This window comes from Neovison vison, chromosome 4, assembly GCF_020171115.1.
Source record: "Neovison vison isolate M4711 chromosome 4, ASM_NN_V1, whole genome shotgun sequence".
In the NCBI taxonomy this organism is placed as follows: Eukaryota; Metazoa; Chordata; class Mammalia; order Carnivora; family Mustelidae; genus Neogale; species Neogale vison.
The window spans coordinates 145,440,383-145,465,533 of record NC_058094.1 but is presented as its reverse complement, the minus strand read 5'-3'; the positions used below and the strand labels follow the sequence as shown (position 1 = coordinate 145,465,533).

The following is a 25,151-nucleotide window of genomic DNA, read 5'->3' as shown; positions in this document are numbered from 1 at the left end:
GTATCATTGGTGTCAGCATCTGAACCCGTTAGCGGTGGGAGGGCATTGATCCTGCCCTCCACTGGGCGACGACTAAACAGGGAGTTTAATTTCTTATTTTTCTCTTTTTTATTTATCCTGACTTTGTCTTTCAAGACTATTGATAAAACATTACCTATGAAGTAATATAACTAAAAAAAAATCCACTTTTCTATGTCTGATCCTAATAGTTACTGTGAGTGCTCTAAAACAACATTAAGTAATAAGGTATTAACAGCTTAAGCAAACCAGAAATATTTTTAAGTTTGGAGGAATTTGCTTGGGTCCTCTATTGTAATTGCTTTAATTAAAGTGTCCCAGTTAAGAACGATCCTTTAGTTTAGCAATTTAAATATTTTTATTTATTTATTTATTTGACAGACAGAGATCACAAGTAGGCAGAGAAGCAGGCAGAGAGAGAGAGAGAAGTGGGCTCGCCGCTGAGCAGAGAGCCCGATGCAGGGCTCCATCCCAGGACCCTGGGACCATGACCTGAGCTGAAGGCAGAGGTTTTAACCCACTGAGCCACCCAGGCACCCCCATAAGTTTAGCAATTTAGTAATTTTTAAAATAATTTATATTAAAATTATAATTTATTATATTGAAGGTTGAAAAAGAATAACAATCTAATCTTATCCAGGACAGAAAAAAATTTATTCAGTTTTTATCATATCAAATGGTTTCTCTTCCATTTTAAATTCTTTTTTTTTAAAGATTTTATTTATTTTTATTTAACAGACAGAGATCACAAGTAGGCAGAGAGGCAGGCAAAGAGAGAGAGGAAGAAGCAGGTTCCCTGCTGAGCAGAGAACTGGATGCAGGGCTCGATCCCAGGACCCTGGGACCAAGACCTGAGCCAAAGGCAGAGGTTTTAACCCCCTGAGCGACCCAGGCGCCCCTCTATTCTATTTTCACCATCTATATCTACCTAAACACTTCCTTAAACAAAATTCTTCGTTTTTACCAATAACTTTTTAAATAAAATGTTGAAATGATTTTTTCTCAGTGTTCAGAGTTGAAATGAAATAACAATTTATTAGAAAATATTTTTTGTAGCTGAAGGAAAATTTAAATTATTCAATTAAAAGAATAAAGACCCCATCAAAATTATATAATATTGGGGCACCTGGGTGGGTCAGTCCGTTAAGCACCTGTCTTCAGCTCAGTTCATGGCCTCAGGGTCCTGGGATGGAGCCCCACCATCGAGCCGTGTCTCCGGCTCACCGCAGAGCAGAGAGTCTGCTTCTCCTTCTCCCTCTCACTCTGTCTCTCCACCCCGTTCATGTACACACATGCACGGTCTCTCTCAAATAAATAAGTAAAATATTTTTAAGTGCCTAATATTCAATATTTTTATACTTCCCACGCATAGCATTATTATCTGAAGCAACATCAATATAACAACCAAATTCAGTTTCTAAAAAAATTAAGTTTCCAAGATACCATACCAGCTCCTCTTCTCTCTTCTTATACTTATGCTGTGCTTTATCCCTCCACTTGGTTAGGATAGCTAATAGCTTGTAACGGCAGCACATCCTTCGTATCCGCACTAGTGTAACTAAAGAAAAGTCATTAGATCATTGTATATATATATAAGGATGTTTCCTAAAAACAATGTTTAATATCTATCATGTTTATAATATAAACTAATATTGTGTCTGGCGGGTTTTGTTTGATTTTAATTATATATAAAATTAATTACTTTTGGCAGCAGTACATCTTTACTCCTGAAACTTTATTAACCTGTAAACATCACATTTGCCCTTGGAAATTGAGAAATTGCACCCAGGGATGCCTGGGTGGCTCAACAGGTTAAGCGTTTGCCTTTAGCTCAGTTCATGATCCCCGGGTCCTGGGATCTAGTCCCACATCAGGCTCCCTGCTCAGCGGGAAGCCTGCTTCTCCCTCTCTCGTTCATGCTTCTCTCTCTCTCAACCCTGCTTGTGTTCCCTCTCTCGCTGTATCTCTCTGTCAAATAAATAAATAAAATCTTAAAAAAATAAAAATAAAGATGTAATAGATGTAATAACACATCAGGATATATATAGGATACATAACTTTTCTTTTTCTTTTTTTTTTAATATTTTATTTATTTATTTGACAGACAGAGATCACAAGTAGGCCGAGAGGCAGGCAGAGAGAGAGCAAAGGAAGCAGGGTCCCTGCTGGGCAGAGAGCCTGATGTGGGGCTCGATCCCAGGACCCTGGGATCCTGACCTGAGCCGAAGGCAGAGGCTTTAACCCACTGAGCCACCCAGGTGGCCCATAACTTTTTTTTTTTTAATCAAACTGTTCTTTATAAAACCAGAACTCCTAAACTTAATCACAGAAATACAATTATAAGGTAGTATTCTTTTTTTTTTTTTTAAGATTTTACTTATTTGTTTGGTAGACAGAGATCACAAGTAGGCAGAGAGGTAGGCAGAGAGAGAGAAGAATGGAAGCAGGCTCCCTGCTGAGCAGAGTCCGATGCAGGGCTCGATCCCAGGGTCCTGGGATCATGACCTGAGCTGAAGGCAGAGGCTTTAACCCACTGAGCCACCCAGGCGCCCCATAAGGTAGTATTCTGATTTAGTTAAATGCCCTATGATTAAATAAATTGCTCCATTTTATGTTTTAACCAAGGGTCCAAAGCTCAAATACAGGGATCAGGCCAGGAAGGAGGATGACTAAGGCAGGCCCTGGGGACTCCAATGAAGAGGGCATTGGCTTCTTTTTTTTTTTTTTTAACTTTTTTTTTAAAGATTTTGTTTACTTATTTGACAGACAGAGATCACAAATAGGCAGAGAGGCAGGCCGGGGGTGGGGGGGGGGATGCAGGCTTCCTGCTGAGCAGAGGGCCCGATGCGGGGCTCCATCCCAGGACCCTGAGATCATGACCTGAGCTGAAGGCAGAGGCTTTAACCCACTAAGACACCCAGGCGCCCCGAGGGCACTGGCTTCTTAACTGAAGCCAGTTGCTTCCTTTCTGAATTAGAGGCCCATCAATCTTACTTTTAAACCCTCAGAGGGCACCAGGGGGGCAGTCAACTCTTGATTACCACTCTGGTTTGATCTCAGGGTCATGAGATGGAGCCCCACCTCGGGGTATGGAGTCTGCTTAAGATTTTCTCTCTCCCTCTCCCACTTCCCCTCCCCCGCCCCACGCTCCCATGTGCATGCTCTCTCTTGCTCTCTCTCTCCCTCTCTAAAAAAAGAATTAAAAAAAAAAATTTCAGAGGGCTCACTGTGACTGAGGTACCAAGAGTAACTGATCAAGAGGAAATAATTCTCTGATTTGCAACAGCCATAAACCAATATTTGGTAAGTGGCTAAAATCTGAGCAAAAGGCTGGGGTTCCCTATTCCTGCCTCCAAGATCATGTACATGCCCTCTCTATACTATCAAGGATTTAAGGAAAGGAAAATGCATTTTCTTTGTTTCCTCATGTATCCATTCAATGAAATATCTCTAAGGAATGGAAAATTCTCTGCAAGAAATAGTCAGTTTTGGTACCTATCATATACCAGCTTTCTCTGAGTAAAAATGATGATAGTAGATCCCTATTTATATTTGTACATATATCACACAAATCCATACAGAATTTTTATTTCAAACATGCCTGTTTTCTGTTACAAGAAAACCCTTTGAGACAAATGTCATTTAGATGTAAGACATTTAATTAGTGGCTTTTTGTGACATTTCATGATAGTTCTCTAGACATAATAAAAAATTCTCAGTAAAAACTGCTTAATTTTTTTGTTAAGATTTTTATTTATTTATTTATTTGACAGAGAGAGAGAGAGAGAGAGAGATCACAAGTAGGCAGAGAGGCAGGCAGAGCGAGGGGGAGAACCAGGTTCCCCGCTGAGCAGAGAGCCCGGTGCAGGGCTCGATCTCAGGATTCTGAGATCATGACCTGAGCTTAAGGCAGAGGCTTAACCCACTGAGCCACCCAGCCACCCGCAAACTGTGTAATTGTTAAGTGTGTTGATTCTTTGAATAAGCAATACAAAAACTAACCGTTACTATGCAAGGATTTACCTGTAAGTAGTTTTTTTTGACCTTCTGTATAAGAGTGCCAGAGACGAAAGATGTATTTTTGAAGTCTGAAATTGTCATATTCTCTAGCTTTTTCCATCTTTTCAGCCAGTTCATCTTCACTTATAAGAGGTATTGCTATGTCTCTCCATGTGCTATAGGCAGTAAATACAGAAAAATAGTATTTTGATAATATCAGTGGCAATACCTTCCTAATAAATGGAGAGGGAGAAGGAGTAACAATACCTCCTGTATTGCTTCAAATACCACAGAATAGAAAGAAATTGTTCGATTATTGTTACTGTTCTAGCTACTTCTTGTGTTTTCTTTGAGCTTGTACCTCCCTTTGCTATATTTCTAAAACCCAATAAAGGTCTGAAATTTGGAAGGTATTTTTCATAACCTGGTTTTTTTCAAAACCCATTTAGAGGCAAAACTAGACCTGACCTAAAGTAATTTTACTTCGGGGCACCTGGGTGGCTCAGCTGGTTGAACATCCAGCTCTAGATTTCAGCTCAAGTCATGACCTTGGGGTCCTGGGATCAAGCCTCACAACAGGCTCTACACTCAGTAGATTCTCTCTCCCTCTCCCTCTCCCTGCTTCCCTCGCACTCTCTCTCTCTAAAATAAATAAATAAATCTTAAAAGTAAAAAAGAAATATTAAAAACCTAAAGTAATTTTGCATCAAAAATTATCTGGACTTGACACATAGCTATTCGTAGTCTTTTTTTTTTAAGATTTTATTTATTTTATTTGACAGAGAGATCACAAGTAGGCAAAGAGGCAGGCAGAGACAGAGGGGGAAGCAGGCTCCCCGCCGAGCAGAGGGCCCGATGCGGGGCTCGATCCCAGGACACCGAGATCACGACCTGAGCCAAAGGCTGTGGCCTAATCCACTGAGCCACCCAGGCGCCCCTATTCGTAGTCTTTTTAAAATTTCATTTCATAGATATTTCATTTTATATACATATATAACATATATAATAGAAATACTAATATGTTTTAATATGTTTGGTTCCAACATGCTGCCCCAGACACCACTGAAGATGTTATATAATACATAGAATGTGTAGAAATTACCTCTGTAAAATTTTTTTTAAGAAAAAGAATCTAATTCATCAAATCTATCTATGAAAGACCCACAGCAAATAACATCCTCAGTGGGAAAAAGCTTGCAGCCTTCCCATTGAGATCAGAAACAAGACAAGGATGCCCACTTTCACCACTCTTGTTCAACATAGTATTAGAAGTCCTAGCAACAGCAATCAGACAACAAAGAGAAATAAAAGGTATCCAAATTGGTAATGAAGAAGTCAAACTCTCTCTCTTCGCAGATGACATGATTCTTTATATGGAAAACCCAAAAGACTCCACCCCCAAACTACTAGAACTCATACAGCAATTCAGCAACGTGGCAGGATACAAAGTCAATGTGCAGAAATCAGTGGCTTTCTTATACACTAACAATGAAAATACAGAAAGGGAAATTAGAGAATCGATTCCATTTACTATAGCACCAAGAACCATAAGATACCTGGGAATAAACCTAACTAAAGAGGTAAAGGATCTGTACTTGAGGAACTACAGAACACTCATGAAAGAAATTGAAGAAGACACAAATAGATGGAAGACCATTCCATGCTCTTGGATCGGAAGAATAAACATTGTTAAAATGTCTATACTGCCTAGAACAATCTATACTTTTAATGCCATTCTGATCAAAATTCCACCGGCATTCTTCAAAGAGCTGGAGCAAATAATCCTAAAATTTGTATGGAATCAGAAGAGACCCCGAATCGCTAAGGAAATGTTGAAAAACAAAAATAAAGCTGGCGGCATCACCTTACCTGATTTCAAGCTTTATTACAAAGCTGTGATCACCAAGACAGCATGGTACTGGCATAAAAACAGACACATAGACCAGTGGAACAGAGTAGAGAGCCCAGATATGGACCCTCAACTCTATGGTCAATTAATCTTTGACAAAACAGGAAAAAATATACAGTGGAAAAAAGACAGTCTCTTCAATAAATGGTGCTGGGAAAACTGGACAGCTATATGTAGAAGAATGAAACTCGACCATTCTCTTACACCGTACACAAAGATCAACTCAAAATGGATAAAAGACCTCAACGTGAGACAGGAATCCATCAGAATCTTAGAGGAGAACATAGGCAGAAATCTCTTTGATATCAGCCACAGCAACTTCTTTCAAGATACGTCTCCAAAGGCAAAGGAAACAAAAGCGAAAATAAACTTCTGGGACTTCATCAAAATCAAAAGCTTCTGCACAGCAAAGGAAACAGTCAAAAAAACAAAGAGGCAACCCACGGAATGGGAGAAGATATTTGCAAATGACAGTACAGACAAAAGGTTGATATCCAGGATCTATAATGAACTCCTCAAACTCAACCCACACGAAACAGACAAACACATCAAAAAATGGGCAGAAGATATGAACAGACACTTCTCCAATCAAGACATACAAATGGCTATCAGACACATGAAAAAATGCTCATCATCATTAGCCCTCAGGGAGATTCAAATTAAAACCACATTGAGATATCACCTTACACCAGTTAGAATAGCCAAAATTAACAAAATGGGAAACAACATGTGTTGGAGGGGATGTGGAGAAAGGGGAACCCTCTTACACTGTTGGTGGGAATGCAAGTTGGTGCAGCCTCTTTGGAGAACAGTGTGGAGATTCCTCAAGAAATTAAAAATAGAGCTTCCCTATGACCCTGCAATTGCACTCCTGGGTATTTACCCCAAAGACACAGATGTCGTGAAAAGAAGGACCATCTGTACCCCAATGTTTATAGCAGCAATGGCCACAGTCGCCAAACTATGGAAAGAACCAAGATGCCCTTCAACGGATGAATGGATAAGGAAGATGTGGTCCATATACACTATGGAGTATTATGCCTCCATCAGAAAGGATGAATACCCAACTTTTGTAGCAACATGGACGGGACTGGAAGAGATTATGCTGAGTGAAATAAGTCAAGCAGAGAGAGTCAATTATCATATGGTTTCACTTATTTGTGGAGCATAACAAATAGCATGGAGAACAAGGGGTGTTAGAGAGGAGTAGGGAATTTGGGTAAATTGGAAGGGGAGGTGAACCATGAGAGACTATGGACTCTGAAAAACAATCTGAGGGGTTTGAAGTGGCGGGGGGGGTGGGAGGTTGGGGTACCAGGTGGTGGGTATTATAGAGGGCACGGCTTGCATGGAGCACTGGGTGTGGTGAAAAAATAATGAATACTGTTTTTCTGAAAATAAATAAATAAATAATAATTTTTAAAAAAAAAAGAAAAAGAATCTAAATTTTGAAACATATCTCCAAGGGTTTCAGATGAAGGGATTGTAGACTTACACTTCGAAAAAAAGCAATACCTTGAAGAAGTAAAGAACGTATTTTAACTAAGTAAATTCTAAATAAAAATAAAAGAAATATAGAATGCAAAATGGTGGAAACATGATTAAATAGATAAAATCAGAATGGCCAAAAATGAGTTGTTCTTCCTATAGAGAATATTAAGAACAAAAACACAAAGGAATAGGATGCAAAAATCACATTCTTACCAAAAGTGGGTCTTTACTAAATGTCCAGTATAAAAAGTACATGCTTTTATCATCATTTCCGGAGTCATCTAAAGTAAATAAATAAATTAAATAGCACACATTAGAAATATATGGAATGCAGAGGCCAACTCCAGAAGATACAGAGGAAAATGAGAGCAATATTTGCATTGGGCAGTAGGGAGATGGGAACAGATTAGAACTACATGCCATTTATATATTCTGTAACTTTATTGTATATGTCCATTACCTATTTTTTAAACATTAAAATCACAACTTAAAATTTTCTCACTATATTGTATTTACTTTAAAACATTTTAAGTAGATCTATGGTACTATTATTGTCAGGTGTATTGTTAGGAGTATAGAGTTGTGGGTCTGCAAGATTTTACATTCTCAAGAGTATAAAATGAAATTTTCTTTAAAAAGAAAAAAAAAAAGCTTGCCTCACCAAACAGTAATAGGAAAGCCACATAAATTAAAATTTTGGAAAACGCTGAAAGAGATGCAAATTAATTGATCACTTGCAACTATTCACCATAACATATGTTAACATGTGCAAACAGCTAACTGAGGGTTCCTGAAATCATCTGTACCTTCCGTACCTTCTTTAATGAGTAAGACAATATCATATTAACACATTTGTTATATGTACATGGTACTGTGAAGTGCTAATGGTGTTATTTTTTCTCAGGTTATCACCACCTTCTTTGTCAAACATGTGACCACATCTGTTTTGTTCAAATCTGTACCAACTTCCCAGAACTCTGAATTCTGATTTTCAAAGAGAGATGTTTTTCTCCTTTGCACACTGCTGTCAATGCTTTGTTGAGTTCACAGATACAGCACACACACGTTAATCATGGAGCTATTTTAAGCGTTTAACAAAGGCCCATCAACCCCCTGATATTCTGCCTGATGTTCAATGACATTTGGAAAGCGTCAGTTTGATGGCGATTATATGCAGATTATTCTTGTGGTGAGGGAGATCATAAATCATTGAAGTCATTTTACTAAAATGACAGAATGGTACTAAATTCTGATTTTCATAAGCGAAAGGAATCCAGATGAACAAAGTAGAAATATTGGGGAATATCACAGCAAGGTAGAGCTAAAACCAGGAAACGAATGAAATGGCAGAAGTAAAAACAAATTTCATCTACAATACAATTTTTTGCTCTGCCATTAGCCGCTAAATTTCCAAAGATTAAACTTTTTTCTCTAGAGGATATAACCTAGAAAGAACTATATAAATATCTACAGTAAATGGCATAGTTCATTTAAAAATGAGCATATTACATGATCAAATGAATAAAAACTAAAATTATTCAGCCAGGAACTCTTGAACTCGCGTTTTCTAATAATCAACTCTTTAAATCAGCATAAAAGGGTTTTTTCAATTCTATTCTTGATTCTATTCTTTCAATTCTATTCTTAATGTCCTCATGAATCCACACACAGTTTATATTCCGGAAGAGTTTGTCATTCTAATATTCTTTTATCAAGAGTTCCTTTCCCTAAGTTCTTTTTTTAAATTTTTTAAAAAGATTTTATTTGAGAGAGAGTGAGAGCATGAGCAGTGGGAGGGTCAGGAGGGAGAAGCCACCTCCTCCTTGAACAGGGAAGCCCATATGGGGCTCAATCCCAGGACCCTGAGATCAGGACTTGAGCTGAAGGCAGACCCTTAACCAACTGAGCCATCCAGGCGCCCCTCCTTTCCCTAAATTCTTATTTTAATTTCACATATATTGTTCTCCCAACAAAACAAAACAAAAACACTAATAGAATGAAAATAGCCACGGTTTTTCCTCATTGTTGGCATCCTCTTGTTTTCTCCAGAGGGAAAATAGCTTTAAGAAAGTGTCACTGGGTGCTCAACAGGGACTCTGCTTCTCCCTCTCCCACTCCTCTCCTGCTGCTGTCCTCTGTCTCTTTCTCAGATAAATAAAATCTTGTTTTTTTTTTTTAAATAAAGGAGAGAGTGTGGGACGCCTGGGTGGCTCAGTTGGTTGGACGACTGCCTTCGGCTCAGGGCGTGATCCTGGAGTCCCGGGATCGAGTCCCACATCAGGCTCCCAGCTCCATGGGAAGTCTGCTTCCCTCTTCCCTCTCTGACCTTCTCCTCGCTCATGCTCTCTCTCACTGTCTCTCTCTCTCAAATAAATAAATAAATAATCTTTAAAAAAAAAAAAAAAAAAGGAGAGTGTGTGTGTCAAGGCACTGACCTGCAACAAAGGCTCAAACCCAGGAATGCCCCACCCCCACTTGGGGCCACGCATGCATCAGCGCCACTGGGGCTCAGCAGCACCTCTGGCCAGTCTAACCATCAGACACACGCAGGGACACTCAGTCACATGGTTTTGCTTCCACCGTTCAACATCTTCACTACGCTCCAGCAACGTGCTACTTGAAATATTTGCATTTATTATTATTATTTATCATTGTATTATTATTATTTATGTAATATTATTGTTGCAGTATAGTTGACATACAATTTCTATTAGTTCAGGTGTTTAACAAAGTGATTTAAAAATTCTCTACATTACTCAGTGCTTACCACAACTAGTGTGGTAAACACCTGTCATCATACAAGATTTTCACAATGATATTGGCTAGATTCCTTATGCTGTGCTTTTCATCTCCATGACTTACTAATTTTCTGACTCAGAGCTTATATGTCTTAATTCCCTCTGCCACTTCACATATTCCCTACACACCTCCCTCTGTTAACTATCAGTTTTTTCGCTGAATGTATGAATTTGTTTTTTGTTCGTTTGTTAAACAAAAATAATTTGTTAAATTATTAATTTGTTTTTTAAAATACCATCATTTCTTCTGGGTTTTTTTGGAGTCCACATGTAAGTGAATTCATATGGCTTTTGTCTTTCTCTGTCTAACTTACTTCACTTAGCGTAACAGCCTCTCGGTCCATCTGGGTTGTCGCAAATAGCAAGATCTCAAATGGCTGGATAATATGCCTTCATATATATATGTACCACCATTTATCTTTATCCATTTACCTATTGATGGACGCTTGGGTTGCTTCCATATTTTGGCTAGTATAAATAATTCTTCAGTAAACATAGAGGTACACATATCTTTTCAAATTAGTGTTTTCATTTTCTTCAAATAAATAATCACAAGTGGAATTAATAGATTATATGGTATTTTTAATTTTTTGCAGAACCTCTGTACTGTTTTCCACATTAGTTGCTCCAATTTACAGTCCCACCAACAGTGCACAGGGCTTCTCTTTTCTTCACATCCTCATCAACACCTGTAATTTCTTATTTTTTTGATACAAGCCATTCTGACTGGTATGTGGTGATATCTCATTGTGGTTTTGATTTGCATTTCTTTGATGATGAGTGATGTTGAGCATCTTTTCATGCATATGCTGGCCATCTGTATGTCATTTTTGGAAAAATGTGTATTCAGATCCTCTGCCCATTTTTAATTGGAGTATTTGTGTTGTGTCTTTTGGTATTGGGTTGCACAAATTCTTTATATATTTTGGATTTTAAGCCCTATCAGGCATGTCATTTGCAAATATCTTCTCTCCTTCAGGAAGTTACCGCTCCATTTTGTTGTTAGTTTCCTTTGTTATGCAAAACTTTTTATTTTGGTGTACTCTTGGTAGTTTATTTTTGCTTTTACTTCCTTTGCCTGAGAAGACTCCATAAACATGTTGCTAAGGTTATTGTCTAAGAGATTACTGCCTATGTTTTCTCTTAGAAGTTTTATGAGTTCAAGTCTCACATTTGGGTTTTTAATCCATTTTGAGTCTATGTTTGTACATGGGGTAAGAAAGTGGTTCAGTTTCATTCTTTTACATGTAGCTGTTCAGTTTTCCCAAAACCATTTGTTGAAGAGACTGTCTTTTCCCCATTGTACATCCTGCTCTCTAAACTATACTTTCACGCTTCATTTCTATAGTTTGTATATTCCTGCCTCCTTTGTCACAGTTTGAAGTATAACTGTGGGTTTATTTCTGGATTCTCTATCCTATTCCCTTTATCTATGTGTCTACATTTGTGCCAGTACCATACTGTTTTGATTGCAATAGCTTTGTAATAGATCTTAAAATCTGACATTGTGGTACCTCCAGCTTTGCTCTTTCCCAAGATTGTTTTGGCTATTCAAGGTCTTTTGTGGTTCCATAAATTTAGTATTACTCCAGTTTTGTTTAAAAAAAAAAAAAATGCTGTTTGTACTTTGATAGAGATTGCATTGACTGTAGATTTCTTTGACTATTATGGACATTTTAAGATTACTTCTTCCAGTCCATGAGCATGGTATGTCTTTCCATTTGTGTCATCTTCAATTTCTTTCATTGATGTCTTATAGTTTTCAGAGTATAAGTCTTTCACCTCCTGGGTTAAGTTTATTTATAGGTTATTTATTCTTTTGATGCAATTGTAAGTAGAGTTGTTTTATTATTATTATTATTTCTCTTTCTGCTACTGTGTTAATATACTGTATATACAAATGCAACAGATTTCTATCAGTTTTCTATCCTGCAACTTTAGTGAATTCATTTATTAATCCTAATATTGTTTTGGTGGAGTCCTGTGGTTTTCTACATATAGTATGATGGCATCTGCAAACAGTGACAGTTTAACTTCTTCCCCACCAATTTGGATGCCTTTTATTTCTTTCTCTTGTCTGATTGCTGTAGCTAGGACTTTCAGTACTTTGCTGAATAAAAGTAGTGAAAGTAGATATCTTTGTCTCTTTCACCACTGAGTATGTAGCTGTGGGTTTTTCATATGTAGCCTTTATTATGTTGAGGGTGTTTCCTGTATACCCAGTTTGTTGACAGTTTTATAATAAATAGATATGTATTTTGTCAAATACTTTTGCATCTATTGAGATAATCATGTGGTTTTTATCCTTCTTCTTGTTAATATGATGCATCTTTATTTATTTATTTATTTATTTATTTATTTATTTGACAGACAGGGATCACAAGTAGGCAGAGAGATAGGCAGAGAGAGAGAGGAGGAAGCAGGCTCCCTGGTGAGCAGAGAGCTCGATGTGGGGCTCCATCCCAGGACTCTGGGATCATGACCTGAGCCGAAGGCAGAGGCTTTAACCCACTGAGCCCGCCAGGCGCCCCTGTGATGCATCATTTTGATTGATTTGCTAAGATTGCATCCCTGGAATAAATCCCACTTGATTGTAGTGATCGATCCCTTGAATGTAAGATTGAATTAGGTTTGCTAATATTTTGTTAAGGACTTTTGCATGTATGTTCCCCAGGAATATTGGCCTGTAGTTTTCTCTTTTTGCAGTGTCTTTGTCTGGTTTTGGTATCAGATTAATGTTGGTGTCATAGAATGAATTTAAAGCATTCTTTCTTTTTCTACTTTCTGGAATAGTTTGAGAAGGATAGATATTAAGTCTTCTCTAAATGTGTGGTAGTATTCACCTAAAAAGCCACTAGTCCTGGACTTCCATTAGTTGAGAGTTTTGGGGTAATTGATTCAATTCAATTTCATTACTAGTAATTGGTCTATTCAAGTTTGCTATTATTTTCTGATTCAGTTTTGGGAGGTTGTATGTTTCTAGGAATTTGTCCATTTCTTCCAAACTGTCCAATATTTTGGCACATAATTTTCATAATATTCTCTTATATCCTTCATATTTCTGTGATGTTTGTTGTTATTTCTCCTCTTTCATTTCTAAAAATATTTACTTGCGTCCTCTTTTTTTCTTAATGAAACTTGCTAAAGGTTTATCAGTTTTGTTTAGCTAGTCAAAGAACCAGCTCTTGCATTCATTGATCTTTTCTATTGATTTTTTTTTTTTTTACTCTCTCTCTCATTTATTTCTGTTCAAATCTTTATTATTTCCTTCCTTCTACTAATTTGGACTTTGGTTTTGTTAGTCTTCTTTTTTTGTTGTTCTTTTTGGTATAAAGTTAGGTTGTATATTTAAGATTTTTCTTGTTTCTTGAGGTAGGTCTATATTATTGTAAATTTTTCTCTTGGAACTACCTTTGGTGTATCCCAAAGATTTTGCACCATTGTTTTTCCATTTTCATTTGTCTCTATGTATTTTTTTTATTTGGGGTTTTTTTTTTTTGAAGATTTTATTTATTTATTTGACAGAGAGATCACAAGTAGGCAGAGAGGCAGGTGGGGGAGGGTGGGAAGCAGGCTCCTCGCTGAGCAGAGAGCCCAGTCTGGGCTGGTTCCCAGGACCCTGGAATCATGACCTGAGCGGAAGGCAGAGGCTTTAACCCACTGAGCCACCCAGGCACCCCTATTTTTTTTATTTCTAATTTGATTTCTTCTTTGACCTATTGCTTCTTTAGTAACACAATGTTTAGCCTCCATGTGTTTGTGTTTTTTCCAGGTTTTCTTTTCTTGTAACAGACTTCTAGTTTCATATCATTGTGATTAGAAAAGATGCTTGATATGATTTCAATCTTCTTAAACTTATTAAAGTGGCATATTATCTATCCTAGAGGATGTCCCATGTGTTTTTGGAAAGAATGTGTATTCTGTTGTTTTTGGTTGAAATGTTCTGTGTACATCTCTTGAGTTCATCTGGTCTAATGTATTGGTTAGAGCCACTGTTTCCTTATGGATTTTTCTGTCTGGATGATCTATCAATTAATGTACGTGAGGTGTTAAATTCCCCTAATATTACTGGCAATCTCCCGTTATGTCTGTTAATGTTTGCTTTATGTATTTAGTATTTATGTATGTTGTGTGCATAATATTTACAATAGCATTCCCTGGTTGGATTGATCCTTTTAGCATTGTGTAAAGCCCTTCTTTTTGTTGTTGTTGTTGTTCTTCTTCTTCTTCTTCTTCTTGTTGCAGTATTAGCTTAAAGTCTATTTTGTCTGATATAAGTGTTGCGACCCTGGTTTTTATTTTGTTTTGTTTTTCACTTCCATTTGCATGGAATATCTTTTTATGGCCCTTTACTTTCCATGGGTATGTATCTTTAGGTCTAAACTGAATCTTTTGTAGGCAGAATATTGAGGGGTCCTATTTTTTTATCCATTTGGTTGCACTACTTTTTTATTAATCTGTGCATTAATCCATTTACATTTAAAGTAATTATTGATAGGTATGTACTTATTGCCATTTTGTTAATTGTTTTCTAGTTGTGTTTGTAGTTATTCTCTATTCCTCTCTTCTCTTGCTTTCTTTCCTTATCGTTTGATGTCTTTCTTTAGTGTTATGCTTGGATTCTTTTCTCTTTACTTTTTGTGTATCTACTACAGGCTGTTGATTTGTGGTTACCATGAGGTTCATATAAAGCACTATATGCATATAACAGTCTATAGGAAGGTGATGAGGCTTAAGTTTGAACACATTCTGAAAGCACTGAATTTTTACTCCCGCATTCACGTTTTATGCATCTCACATCATATTTTACATCTTTTTACTTTGTGTATTCCCTGACTAATTATAGATATAATTGATCTTACTACTTTTGTGTTTTAACTCCATATTGGCTTTATAAATAATTAATCTGCTATCTTTATTATATGTTTTTTTTACTAGTGAAATTTTTTCCTTCCCTAATTTTCTTACTTCTAGGCACGGTCTTTTCTTTCTAAGTAAAGAATTCCATTTAACATTTCTTTTAAGAGTGGTTTAGTGGTGATGAACTCCTCTAAGTTTTATTTAGCTAGGTAGCTTTTAACTCAGTTTCAATCGAATGATAATTTTTCCAGGTAGAGTATTCTCGGTTGTAGTGTTTTTCCCTTTAGCACTTAGAATATTTCATGCTATTTTTTTTCTGACCTACAAAGTTTCTGCTAAAAAATCAGCTGATAACCTTATGGATTGTTTCTGGCATGTAACTGTTTGATTTCTCCTTCTATATTTGAGGTTTTCTTTCATTTTTACATTTTGCCATTTTAATTATTATGTGTCTTCATGTGGAATTCTTTGGGTTCATCTTCTTTGAGGCTCTCTTTGCCTCCTGGACCTGGATGTCTATTGCTTCCCCAGGTTAGGTAAGTTTCAGCTATTATTTCTTCAAATAAATTTTTTACCCTTTTCTTTCTTCTCTTTCTGGGATCCCTATAATGTAAATGTAGTTATATTTGATGATGTTGCAGAGGTCTCTTAACTTATTTGCATCTCTATTATTCTTTTTCTTTTTGCTATTCAGCTTTGTTGCTTCCCACTACCCAGTCCTCTGTTGACTGGGTTCCTGATCCTTTTTATCTTTATTTTTATTTTTATTTTTTTGGAAAGGGAGAGCATGAGTTGGGGGGAGGGACAGAGGGAGAGAGAGAATCTTAAGAAGGCTCCATGACCAGCAAGAGCCCCAATATAGGGCTTGATCCTATGACCCTGAGATCATGACCTAAGCCAAAATCTAGAGTCAGACACTTAACGAACTGAGCCACCCAGGTGCCCCATTGACCCATTTTTCTGCATCATTTAATCTGATGTTGATTCCCTCTAGTGTATTTTTCATCTCAATTATTATGTAATTCAGCTCCAACTGGTTTTTGTATTTCTTATCTCTGTTGAAGTCCTCATTGAGTTTACTCACTCTTCTGTCCAGTTCAGTAAGTATCTTATGATCATTATTTTGGTCTTTATTAAGTGCATTGCTTACCTCATGCTGTTTAGCTCTTTTTCTGTGATTTTTGTCTTCTTATTTCATTTGGGACATATACCTCCATCTCCCCCATTTTGTCTAACTCTCTGTATCTGTTTCTATGTATTAGGTAGTTCAGCTATGTCTCCTGGTCTTGAAAGTTGTGGTCCTATGGTGCGGTCCTATGGTGCGTGGTATTGCAGTTCCCCCTAGACACCAGAACCAAGTGTTCCAGGGGTGTCCCCTGTATAGGCTGCATGTGTCTTCCTATTGCTATGGACACACTGGTGGGTCAGACTGGTCCTCAGCCTGGCTCTCTGCAATTAGTTTCTGTGACAGCTGTGGATGCACTGACAAGCAGGTCTTGTTTCTTATGCAGCCAACTCAAAGGCCCTGCTGAAGAAACGGCTGAGCTGATGGGCTGGTGTGTGGCATTATCTCCCCATGTCTACAGGGCAAGAGTCACTTTGGAGAGGGACTGGTTCTAGCCAGGACTGCCTGCCAGGTATGGCAGAGTTGGAGCCACTTAGAAGGAACACCTCCCAAGGTAGGTGGATTGGATAGTGTGGGGCTAAAAGAGAATGCCAGGGCAGCAGTCCTAGTAATCAAGAGATGGAAAGCATTAGAATAGGCTCCCCCAAGCAGACAGCTATCTAGGCTGGGGGAGGGCAAGAAAAATGGCTCCCCCTAGCGCTTTTGCTCCCAAAGAATTCTCCTGCAGATCCCTGCCCTTCCAACACATGCCCTAAAATTAGTCAATAAATCTCCTTCACATATATCCTAAGCACTTTTCAAATTTCTGTAACTGGGGGCACCTGGCTCAGTGGGTTAAAGCCTCTGCCTTCAGCTCAGGTCATGATCCAGGGTACTAGGATCGAGCCCCACATCAGGCTCTCTGCTCAGCGGGGAGTCTGCTTCCTCCTCTCTCTCTGTCTGCATCTCTGCCTACCTGTGATCTCTAGCTGTCAAATAAATAAATAAAATCTTTAAAAAAAAATTCTGTAACTGTGCTGTGTTTCCACAGAGTCATTTAGTATCCTGGATCTTTAAGGGTGGAGACTTGGTTTCCTATCACCCCCCCACCAAGCTCTCTTAGAGCTAAGCCAGCCCTGCTGATTTTTAAAGCTCCCAGAGTTAAGTCCCACTGATTTTCAAAGCCAGGTGTTATGGGGACTCATCTTCCTAATGTGGGTTGCCAGGGCCCGTGGTGCCTGGTGTGGGGTTTGATCCCCTCACTCCTCCATGCTTCTGGAGTCCCTCCCATTTGTGGTTCATTTGGTTCTGTTCTCAAGAGTTTGGTTCTTGACCACATCTCTTCCCCTCCTATCCTTTTTGATGTGGACTTCTCACTGCAAGATATGATCTGCCAGTCTTCAGCTTATTTTCAAAGTTAGTTGCAATATATGTAGCAGCTATTGACTCGGTGTGTGATGAGCTCAGGGTCCTGCTGTCCCACCATCTTCCCCACTGCCCTCTATTCTTGATAGCGGCTGTATATTAGTTAGCTGCTAGTGATTAGAAAATATTCTTTCTCTCACTTTTTTATTCCAGCTGATAGGATTGCACGGAGTAGGAGCTCAACAAATATGTATGGACTGAATTCCTTGGAAAATTACCAATTCTCTGCCATCTGGCTTCTAAAAATGGAGATTAAAGGATTCAGGCAATGACCATGCAGAAGTTGCTGGATAAAAAGCAACTTGGCATTGATATAAAGGGCCTCACAGTGAGCGCTCAGTTTCCAGACCGTAACAGACCGCTCTCCCCAATTTTCCAGAAGGACTGCTACACACAGACTGAGTGATAACTGAAGAGGAGAAGGAGAAAAAGGTGCATCTCTATATAATTTCTGAGAATCCAGTTATATTAAAGATTAGTTATGAGTCTGGAAATAAAAGAAAAAATTCTGCCATGGGAGATGGTTTCTAAAGTTAGAGTGGGAACATCTCAATAACAAATTGATTGCAAAAGAATTTTGTCAGCGTTTAGTTAGAATGTGACACTGCTCTTTTCTTTTAGACTGGTGGCCCCTTCTCCAGAGGCCAATTAGAATCTCCTGTGAACCTTAGTAAACTGCTCATGCTCATTCCCCACCTCTGTAGGAATTATCACTGTGATGAGTTGCTATTACTACTGAGAATATGTCTTATCCCCTGTGCTATGGCCCTCTGTTTTAAACTGAGTTCCAACAGCATACAATATGATTCAAGGAAAATAACTCAACCTAACACCCTAGTTTCAGGGAAACATTTTTATAGTTTGGAAGAAAGATAAAATCACAATAGTAATCTCTTTTTTAAAAGATGCTACCTGTAGCATATTACAACTCAGCCTTAAAAATATCTTATTAAAAAAATTTCAAACTTTCAGAGAATTAGAATGAATACCTAATACCCATAGTCTACATTTAACATTGTCAACAATGTTTTTGAAGTATATAAAGTATACAAGCCAAATTTTTTAGTACTTATTTCTAAAATATAATCACATTTTCTTCACAACCACAACTGCATTATCCCAACTGAGACAATTAACAATAATTGTTTAATATCATCTATTATCCAACTCTCTGGAATTGTTCCCCCAAATATCTTAAGTAGTTAGTTTGTTCAAACTAGGGTCTAAACACTGATGATTCAGTTGATATGAAAACTATCTCACTTTTTTCTTTGTTCTCCTTCTCTGTATTTTTCAATGTTTAATGACTATGAAGGGCAAATAAGGCATGGTCCCAGACTAAATCAGATGAATTCAGTATCTGGGTGTCTTTAATGTATTTTTACAGAAAAAGTTCTAGAAGCCAATTTAAATGTTTTTGTTTTGAATTTGTTTTGATGAGAGGCTGAAGAAGGAGTTTGAGTCTATCATCTGAAAGAATGACTGGAATGCAGGAGGTTTTGGGGGGGTTGCGTATAGCATTGGTCTGTCTCAGCCCCATGGATTGGGGGTCAGAGCCTTAAGGAAAAAGAAACTGCAGGGAAAATCCCAAAGAACTGCTCTTATGAGGCACTTGGCACTATTTGTGTGACACAAAATGAGAGAAGACATTTCCTCCACTTCTCTTCAGCACACACAGCACCATGCCATCAACTTTTGTCTGACTCTGAAGTTCTAAAAATTTGAAATAACTTAATAAAAATATTACAAAAGTCTTACGTTACAGCAAATTTTGAAATAATGCAATCCCTCCAATTAAAATTTAATCAAAAGCATTTCTCTCCAAAGCTACTGGGAACATGGATATTTTGAGCTCTTGCCACATAGTGGTACCATTTTGGCAGGCAAACAGTTTTGGAATTAGTCTTAAAGTACAAGTTTGGTTTAAGGTCTTCATAAAAGTATGTCTTTCAAACAGTGTGACCACCGGATATGTTTTGAGTAGAGCAACAGTCCAGAGAAAGGAGCACTATTTTGGCACATTAAAGATTTGTGGTTGAAGACGCCTCAGTCTCCACCTCCACCTTCAGGGCTCTCAAGAAGGCAACAGCCTCAGTGCTGAGGGCCCCCTGAAGCCAAGGGGAATTCTTGAATTCACACTGGACAGCTTTGAAATTCCCAAATACAATTGGTTGGAATTTTAAGGGGAAACCAACCACTTAGATTATGAAGATAGGGACTAGAGGCAGTGAAATTTGGAATATTACTATCAACTTTGTTCTCCTTGTATCCTAGGCTGGTGAGGCCTGGTGAAATTTTGTAATAAATGAAAAAATAATGAAATACCAGCACCAACCATGAATGTTAACTGACAAATAATACTGAATTTATGGTTCTTTAGTGGCAGCAGTAATTGGTCCCCCTTAACTTTTAACTTGGTTAAATATTGTCCATTTATTACATCTGAGAAAACTGATGTGTTTACATAATGCCGATAGAAGAAAAATGTTTTACCTCTATAATATTTGAAATACCTACTATAATAATAGGTAAGAACCAAACAAATCTGGTAAGAACCAAACAAAAAATAAATGTAAATCATTGAATTCATATTACAGTTTTTGTTTTTTAGTGTATTATAACAAACTTTTTCTTCTGGTAGGCAATTCCTTTTTTTGCTCGGTTAATCCTTGGATTGAGAGATCATACATTAAATTACCTTAACATATCTCATCATATTTTAAAGTACCATGTCTTTACTTCATTGATGAGCTTCATTACTATCTCATATAGCATCATTCTAGAATAATGCTAGCAATGTAGTATGGGATTTGCTATGGATTGGATGTTTATGTGCGCTAAAATCGGTAATGTTGAAACCCAATCTCCAATGTGATAGCATTTGGAGGTGGGGCCTTTGGGAGATGATTAACCCATGAAGGTGGAGCCCTTATGAACCAATCGGTGTGTTTATAAGACACTCCAGGGGGCTTCCTCACCCCTGCTGCTCTAAGACGAAATAGCACGAAGTCGGCAGGTAATGAACCAGGGGATGGGCTCTCACCAGACACAGAATCTGCCAGCACCTTGATCTTGGACCTCCCAGCCTCCCAAACTGGAGAAACAGACTTCTGTTGTTTATAACAGCTATATTTTGCTACAGCACCCTGAATAGACCGAGACACGGTTTATAAATACATATTGAATGCATTACTTCAAATCCCTCCCGACTCTGATTTTTTTTTTTCTATAGACTGGAAAAGTTCAAAGAAATAACAAAAATACTAAAAAGAAACCACATCTTTAATGCAGAAGTGAGCAGTGTCTGTGACAGTACACGACGTGCTATGAAGTGTTGGATTTTTCATGAGTGATTTTCTTAGATTTTTTTATCTTTTGCAAATTATTGAAACAGTCTTTAATGCCCAAGGGGGTTCTTATGCCTGGAGAAAAACATTGACTGATATTTGTATTTTAGGGTCCTATTTAATAAACAGTTATCTAAATAAATGCAACTTTGAAAAATCAATTTCCTAAACATGTAAATGTTTGTTACAAATTTTATGTAAAGTACCTGAAACAATTATTAAAACAAAATTAAAAATTTTAAAAATTAAAAAATTAAAAAAATTAAAACAAAACAAAATTTAAAACTTACGAAAACGTTCTTTAGAACTCTCAAATGCCATACATAGCAGACAAGCATACAAAAATGCCCTATCATCAGCTATTATTACTTACTTTACACTTAAATTCATCTTAACATAAACAATGTGAATCCAGGTCACCTCTTCATCATTTCACACCTTCACTATTTTTACTCCTTCCAGGTTACAGCAATACTTAGCTTGATGCCTTCTCAAGAAAGAGTAATCAACCAAATTTTAAAAGAAAAAGGATATCTTGCAAACCAGCAAGGATACAGGATGTGATTATCAACCAGTTGATTCTCATTTGGGGCCCAGGATCTGCCTGCCTCTCCCAGATGATTAAAACCCTCACCACTGGGGTCATCAGGTTAGGTTTCCTTTTCATAGTTCACCAGTAAGACACTTAAGTCCACATATTTCTTTTAGGTTTTAGGGTTTTATTACACAGTGCTCCCTATGATAGAATCATTTTAAAATTCATAGCATTATTTTCAAAGGGAGCAATCTCAAGGACACCAGGGTAGCTCAATTGGTTAATGTCTGCCTTCTGCTTAGGTCATGATCCCAGGGTCCTGGGATGGAGTCCCACATTGTGCTCCCTGCTCAGCGGGGAGCCTGCTTCTCCCTCTGCCTCTGCCTGCTGCTCCCCCTGCTTGTGTTCTCTCTCTCTGTCAAATAAATAAATAACATCTTCAAAAAATAATAAAATAAAAAATAAAAGGGAACAATCTCTAGGACATGTTAAGTGAGAAAAGCAAGGAGCAGAAGGCTACACATCATCTGCTACTTTAATATAAGAAGTTGAAGGGGAGGAGAATACGTGTATTTGCTCATACTTTTCAAAAGGAAACGATGGAAAAACTATATAGATAAATTTAAAACTACTAAAATTGGATACTTAGAAAAAGGGATGGAATAGGTAAGAGAAAAGGTAGGTATAGAAGCAATACTTTTCAGAATACTGGTTTTATTGTTTTGATTTTGCTGCCATGTACTATTATACATAACTGGAAAAGCATAGTTATATCAAAGAGGAAAAAGATGACTATCAGCACAAAGAATTATTTTGGGTAACAAAAAATGTATTATTTTTACTGAAAATATTTCGTAGGATATATACATCTTAAGGACAAAAAGAATTAGTTTTTTTTGGAATTGCAAACTTTTCTTAAACTGCATTCAGGGGGTTTTTAGGTTTTCATTTTAAATATTTATTTATTTTGAGAGAGTTTGGGAGATGTTAGGGGCAGAGAAAGAGGGAGAAGCAGACTCCCCCCAGAGCAGGGAGCCCAATGCAGGGCTCACTCCCATGGTCCCAGGATCATGACCTGAGCCCAAGGCAGACACTTAACCAACTGAGCCACCCAGGCACCCCTGCATTCAGTGGTTTTATTGTTAGTGGTCTTGTAGCATTGTTATTACAAAACAGTTATGTCTGTGTTCTAAGATGAAACTAATAAGCAATTACATTACTGTCTATAGGAATGAAGATTCATAAAAAGTAGGTCGACCAGACTACTGGGTGTCCCCCCATGCGATGCCCATAACACCCCCTATGCAGCTACTCTTGTCACCAAGAGGAAAAAAGGAAAAAAAGAACCTGAATATCAAGTCTGTTGATCTAACTAAAAACTTGTAGTAAATACAAGAAACAGAGCAAATGATATAATGCCAGAGGAAACAATGAGAGTGTGGGACATTTTACAAGACAAATGATGTTTTCCTCAATAAAGAAGTGGCATGGGAAGTAGGGAAGATTAATTACAATTAATTACAAGAGGCATTCTTGTAATTAATTACAAGAGGCATTTGATTTGACACCCGAGTGCCATGTGGACCCTCCATGGATTCCGATTTGACAGACCCATGTGTAAAAAAGGCATTTTTTTTTTAAAGATCTTATTTATTTACTTGACAGACGAGATGACAAGTAGGCAGAGAGGCAGGCAGAGAGAGAGGGGGAAGCAGGCTCCCTGCTGAGCAGAGAACCTGATGCGGGGCTCAATCCCAGGACCCTGGTATCAAGACCTAAGCCGAAGGCAGAGGCTTTAACCCATGGAGCCCCCCAGGCGCCCCTAAAAAAAGGCATTTTTGAGACAATTTGGGAAACTCAAATATGGGCTGAATATGGGGGGGAAATATATATATATAATCAGCCTGATGTGGTGTTCAGGAATAATTGCTAATTTCATTACACAGAAGATAGCACTGGGCTGTGCTCTCTAAACATGTTCTTTTTTGTTAGAGATACATATTGATGCATTTACTGGTAAAATAATATAATTCCTGGGATTTGCTTTCTAATACTTCAGCAATACTTCAGCAAAAAGGGAGGAGGGGCAAAGGGAGAATGATTAACCAAGATTGGCAAAATAATTGATTATTGTTTAAGCTGGATGAGGGGGGATCATTATGGTGTTCTTTTTGTGTGTTGTGTTTCCATTTTTCCATAATAAAAAGAGTTTTAAAATGTTATAGATGACTTTTCTTCTTGTAATTAGTACCCATCTGGAGATTTCATTTCCTAAGCAATGAGAATCAAGTCTGTGAAGTTCGTTTCCTCCTGACAATGGTGGATTCTTTCATCTTGGAACACACAGACAAAATGTCTTTCTATTTGCTATTATGAGAACAGTTCCTACTTTTCTGTAACTATGTGCCTTACTCACAGTTTCCTTCTCTGTTTGCACAAACAGAAACAAACACATAGTTATAAATAGCCATATGCAGGCGGTCCTTGCAGGACAGTGTCCTGACAGATCATAAAAATGATTTCACACTGAAAGCATACAAAATAATCTTAATAATTGGAACAATTACAATTGTTTGTGATCTTTAAAATATTTTGTCAAGCTATATACAGGAAAATGAAACTTGAGCATTCACTTACACCATACTCAAAGATAAACTCTAAATGGATGAAAGACCTCAATGTGAGACAGGAATCCATCAAAATCCTAGAGGAGAACATAAGCAGTAACCTCTTCAACATCAGCCACAGCAACTTCTTTCAAGACATGTCTCCAAAGGCAAGGGAAACAAAAGTGAAAACGAACTTCTGGGACTTCATCAAGATCAAAAGCTTCTGCATAGCAAAGGAAATAGTCAACAAAACAAAGAGACAACCATGGAATGGGAGAAGATATTTGCAAATGACACTACAAAGGGCTGATATCCAAGATCTATAAAGAACTCCTCAGATTCAACACACACAAAACAGATAATCACATCAAAAAATGGGCAGAAGACATGAACAGACACTTCTCCAAAGAAGACATACAAATGGCTAACAGACACACAAAAAAACAACATCATTAGCCATCAAGGAGATTCAAATCAAAACCACATTGAGGGGCGCCTGGGCGGCTCAGTGGGTTAAGCCGCTGCCTTCGGCTCAGGTCATGATCTCAGGGTCCTGGAATCGAGCCCCACATCGGGCTCTCTGCTCAGCGGGGAGCCTGCTTCCCCCCCCCCGTCTCTCTGCCTGCCTCTGCCTGCTTGTGATTTCTCTCTCTCTCTCTCTTTCTCTGTCAAATAAATAAATAAATAAAATCTTTAAAAAAAAAAAAAACCACATTGAGATACCACCTTACACCAGTTAGAATTGACAAGATAAGACACAACAAATGGTGGAGAGGATGTAGAGAAAGGGGAACTCTCTTACACTCTTGATAGGAATGCAAGCTGGTACAGCCACTTTGGAAAACAGTGTGGAGGCTCCTCAAAAAGCTAAAAATAGAGCTACCCTATGCCCAGCAATTGCACTACTGGGTATTTACCTCAAAGATACAGGTGTAGTGAAAAGAAGGACCATATGCACCCCAGTGTTCATAGAAGCAATGTCCACAATAGCCAAACTATGGAAGGAACCAAGATCCCCTTTAGTAGAGAATGCATAAAGATCTCCATATGTACAA

General features: G+C 37.8%; 1 protein-coding gene across 1 annotated transcript in view; it reads right to left on the bottom strand.

Annotated features, from left to right (window-relative positions):
- FBXL13 (F-box and leucine rich repeat protein 13) overlaps positions 1 to 25,151 on the bottom strand; it is a 253,505-nt gene that overhangs the window by 210,249 nt on the left and 18,105 nt on the right. Inside the window, exons 4-6 of the mRNA XM_044245871.1 lie at positions 7,631 to 7,698; positions 4,042 to 4,193; positions 1,467 to 1,576 (exon numbers count right to left, since the gene is read on the bottom strand). Coding sequence (XP_044101806.1) covers positions 1,467 to 1,576; positions 4,042 to 4,193; positions 7,631 to 7,698 — 330 coding nt within the window. The remainder of the gene's footprint in view (positions 1 to 1,466; positions 1,577 to 4,041; positions 4,194 to 7,630; positions 7,699 to 25,151) is intronic.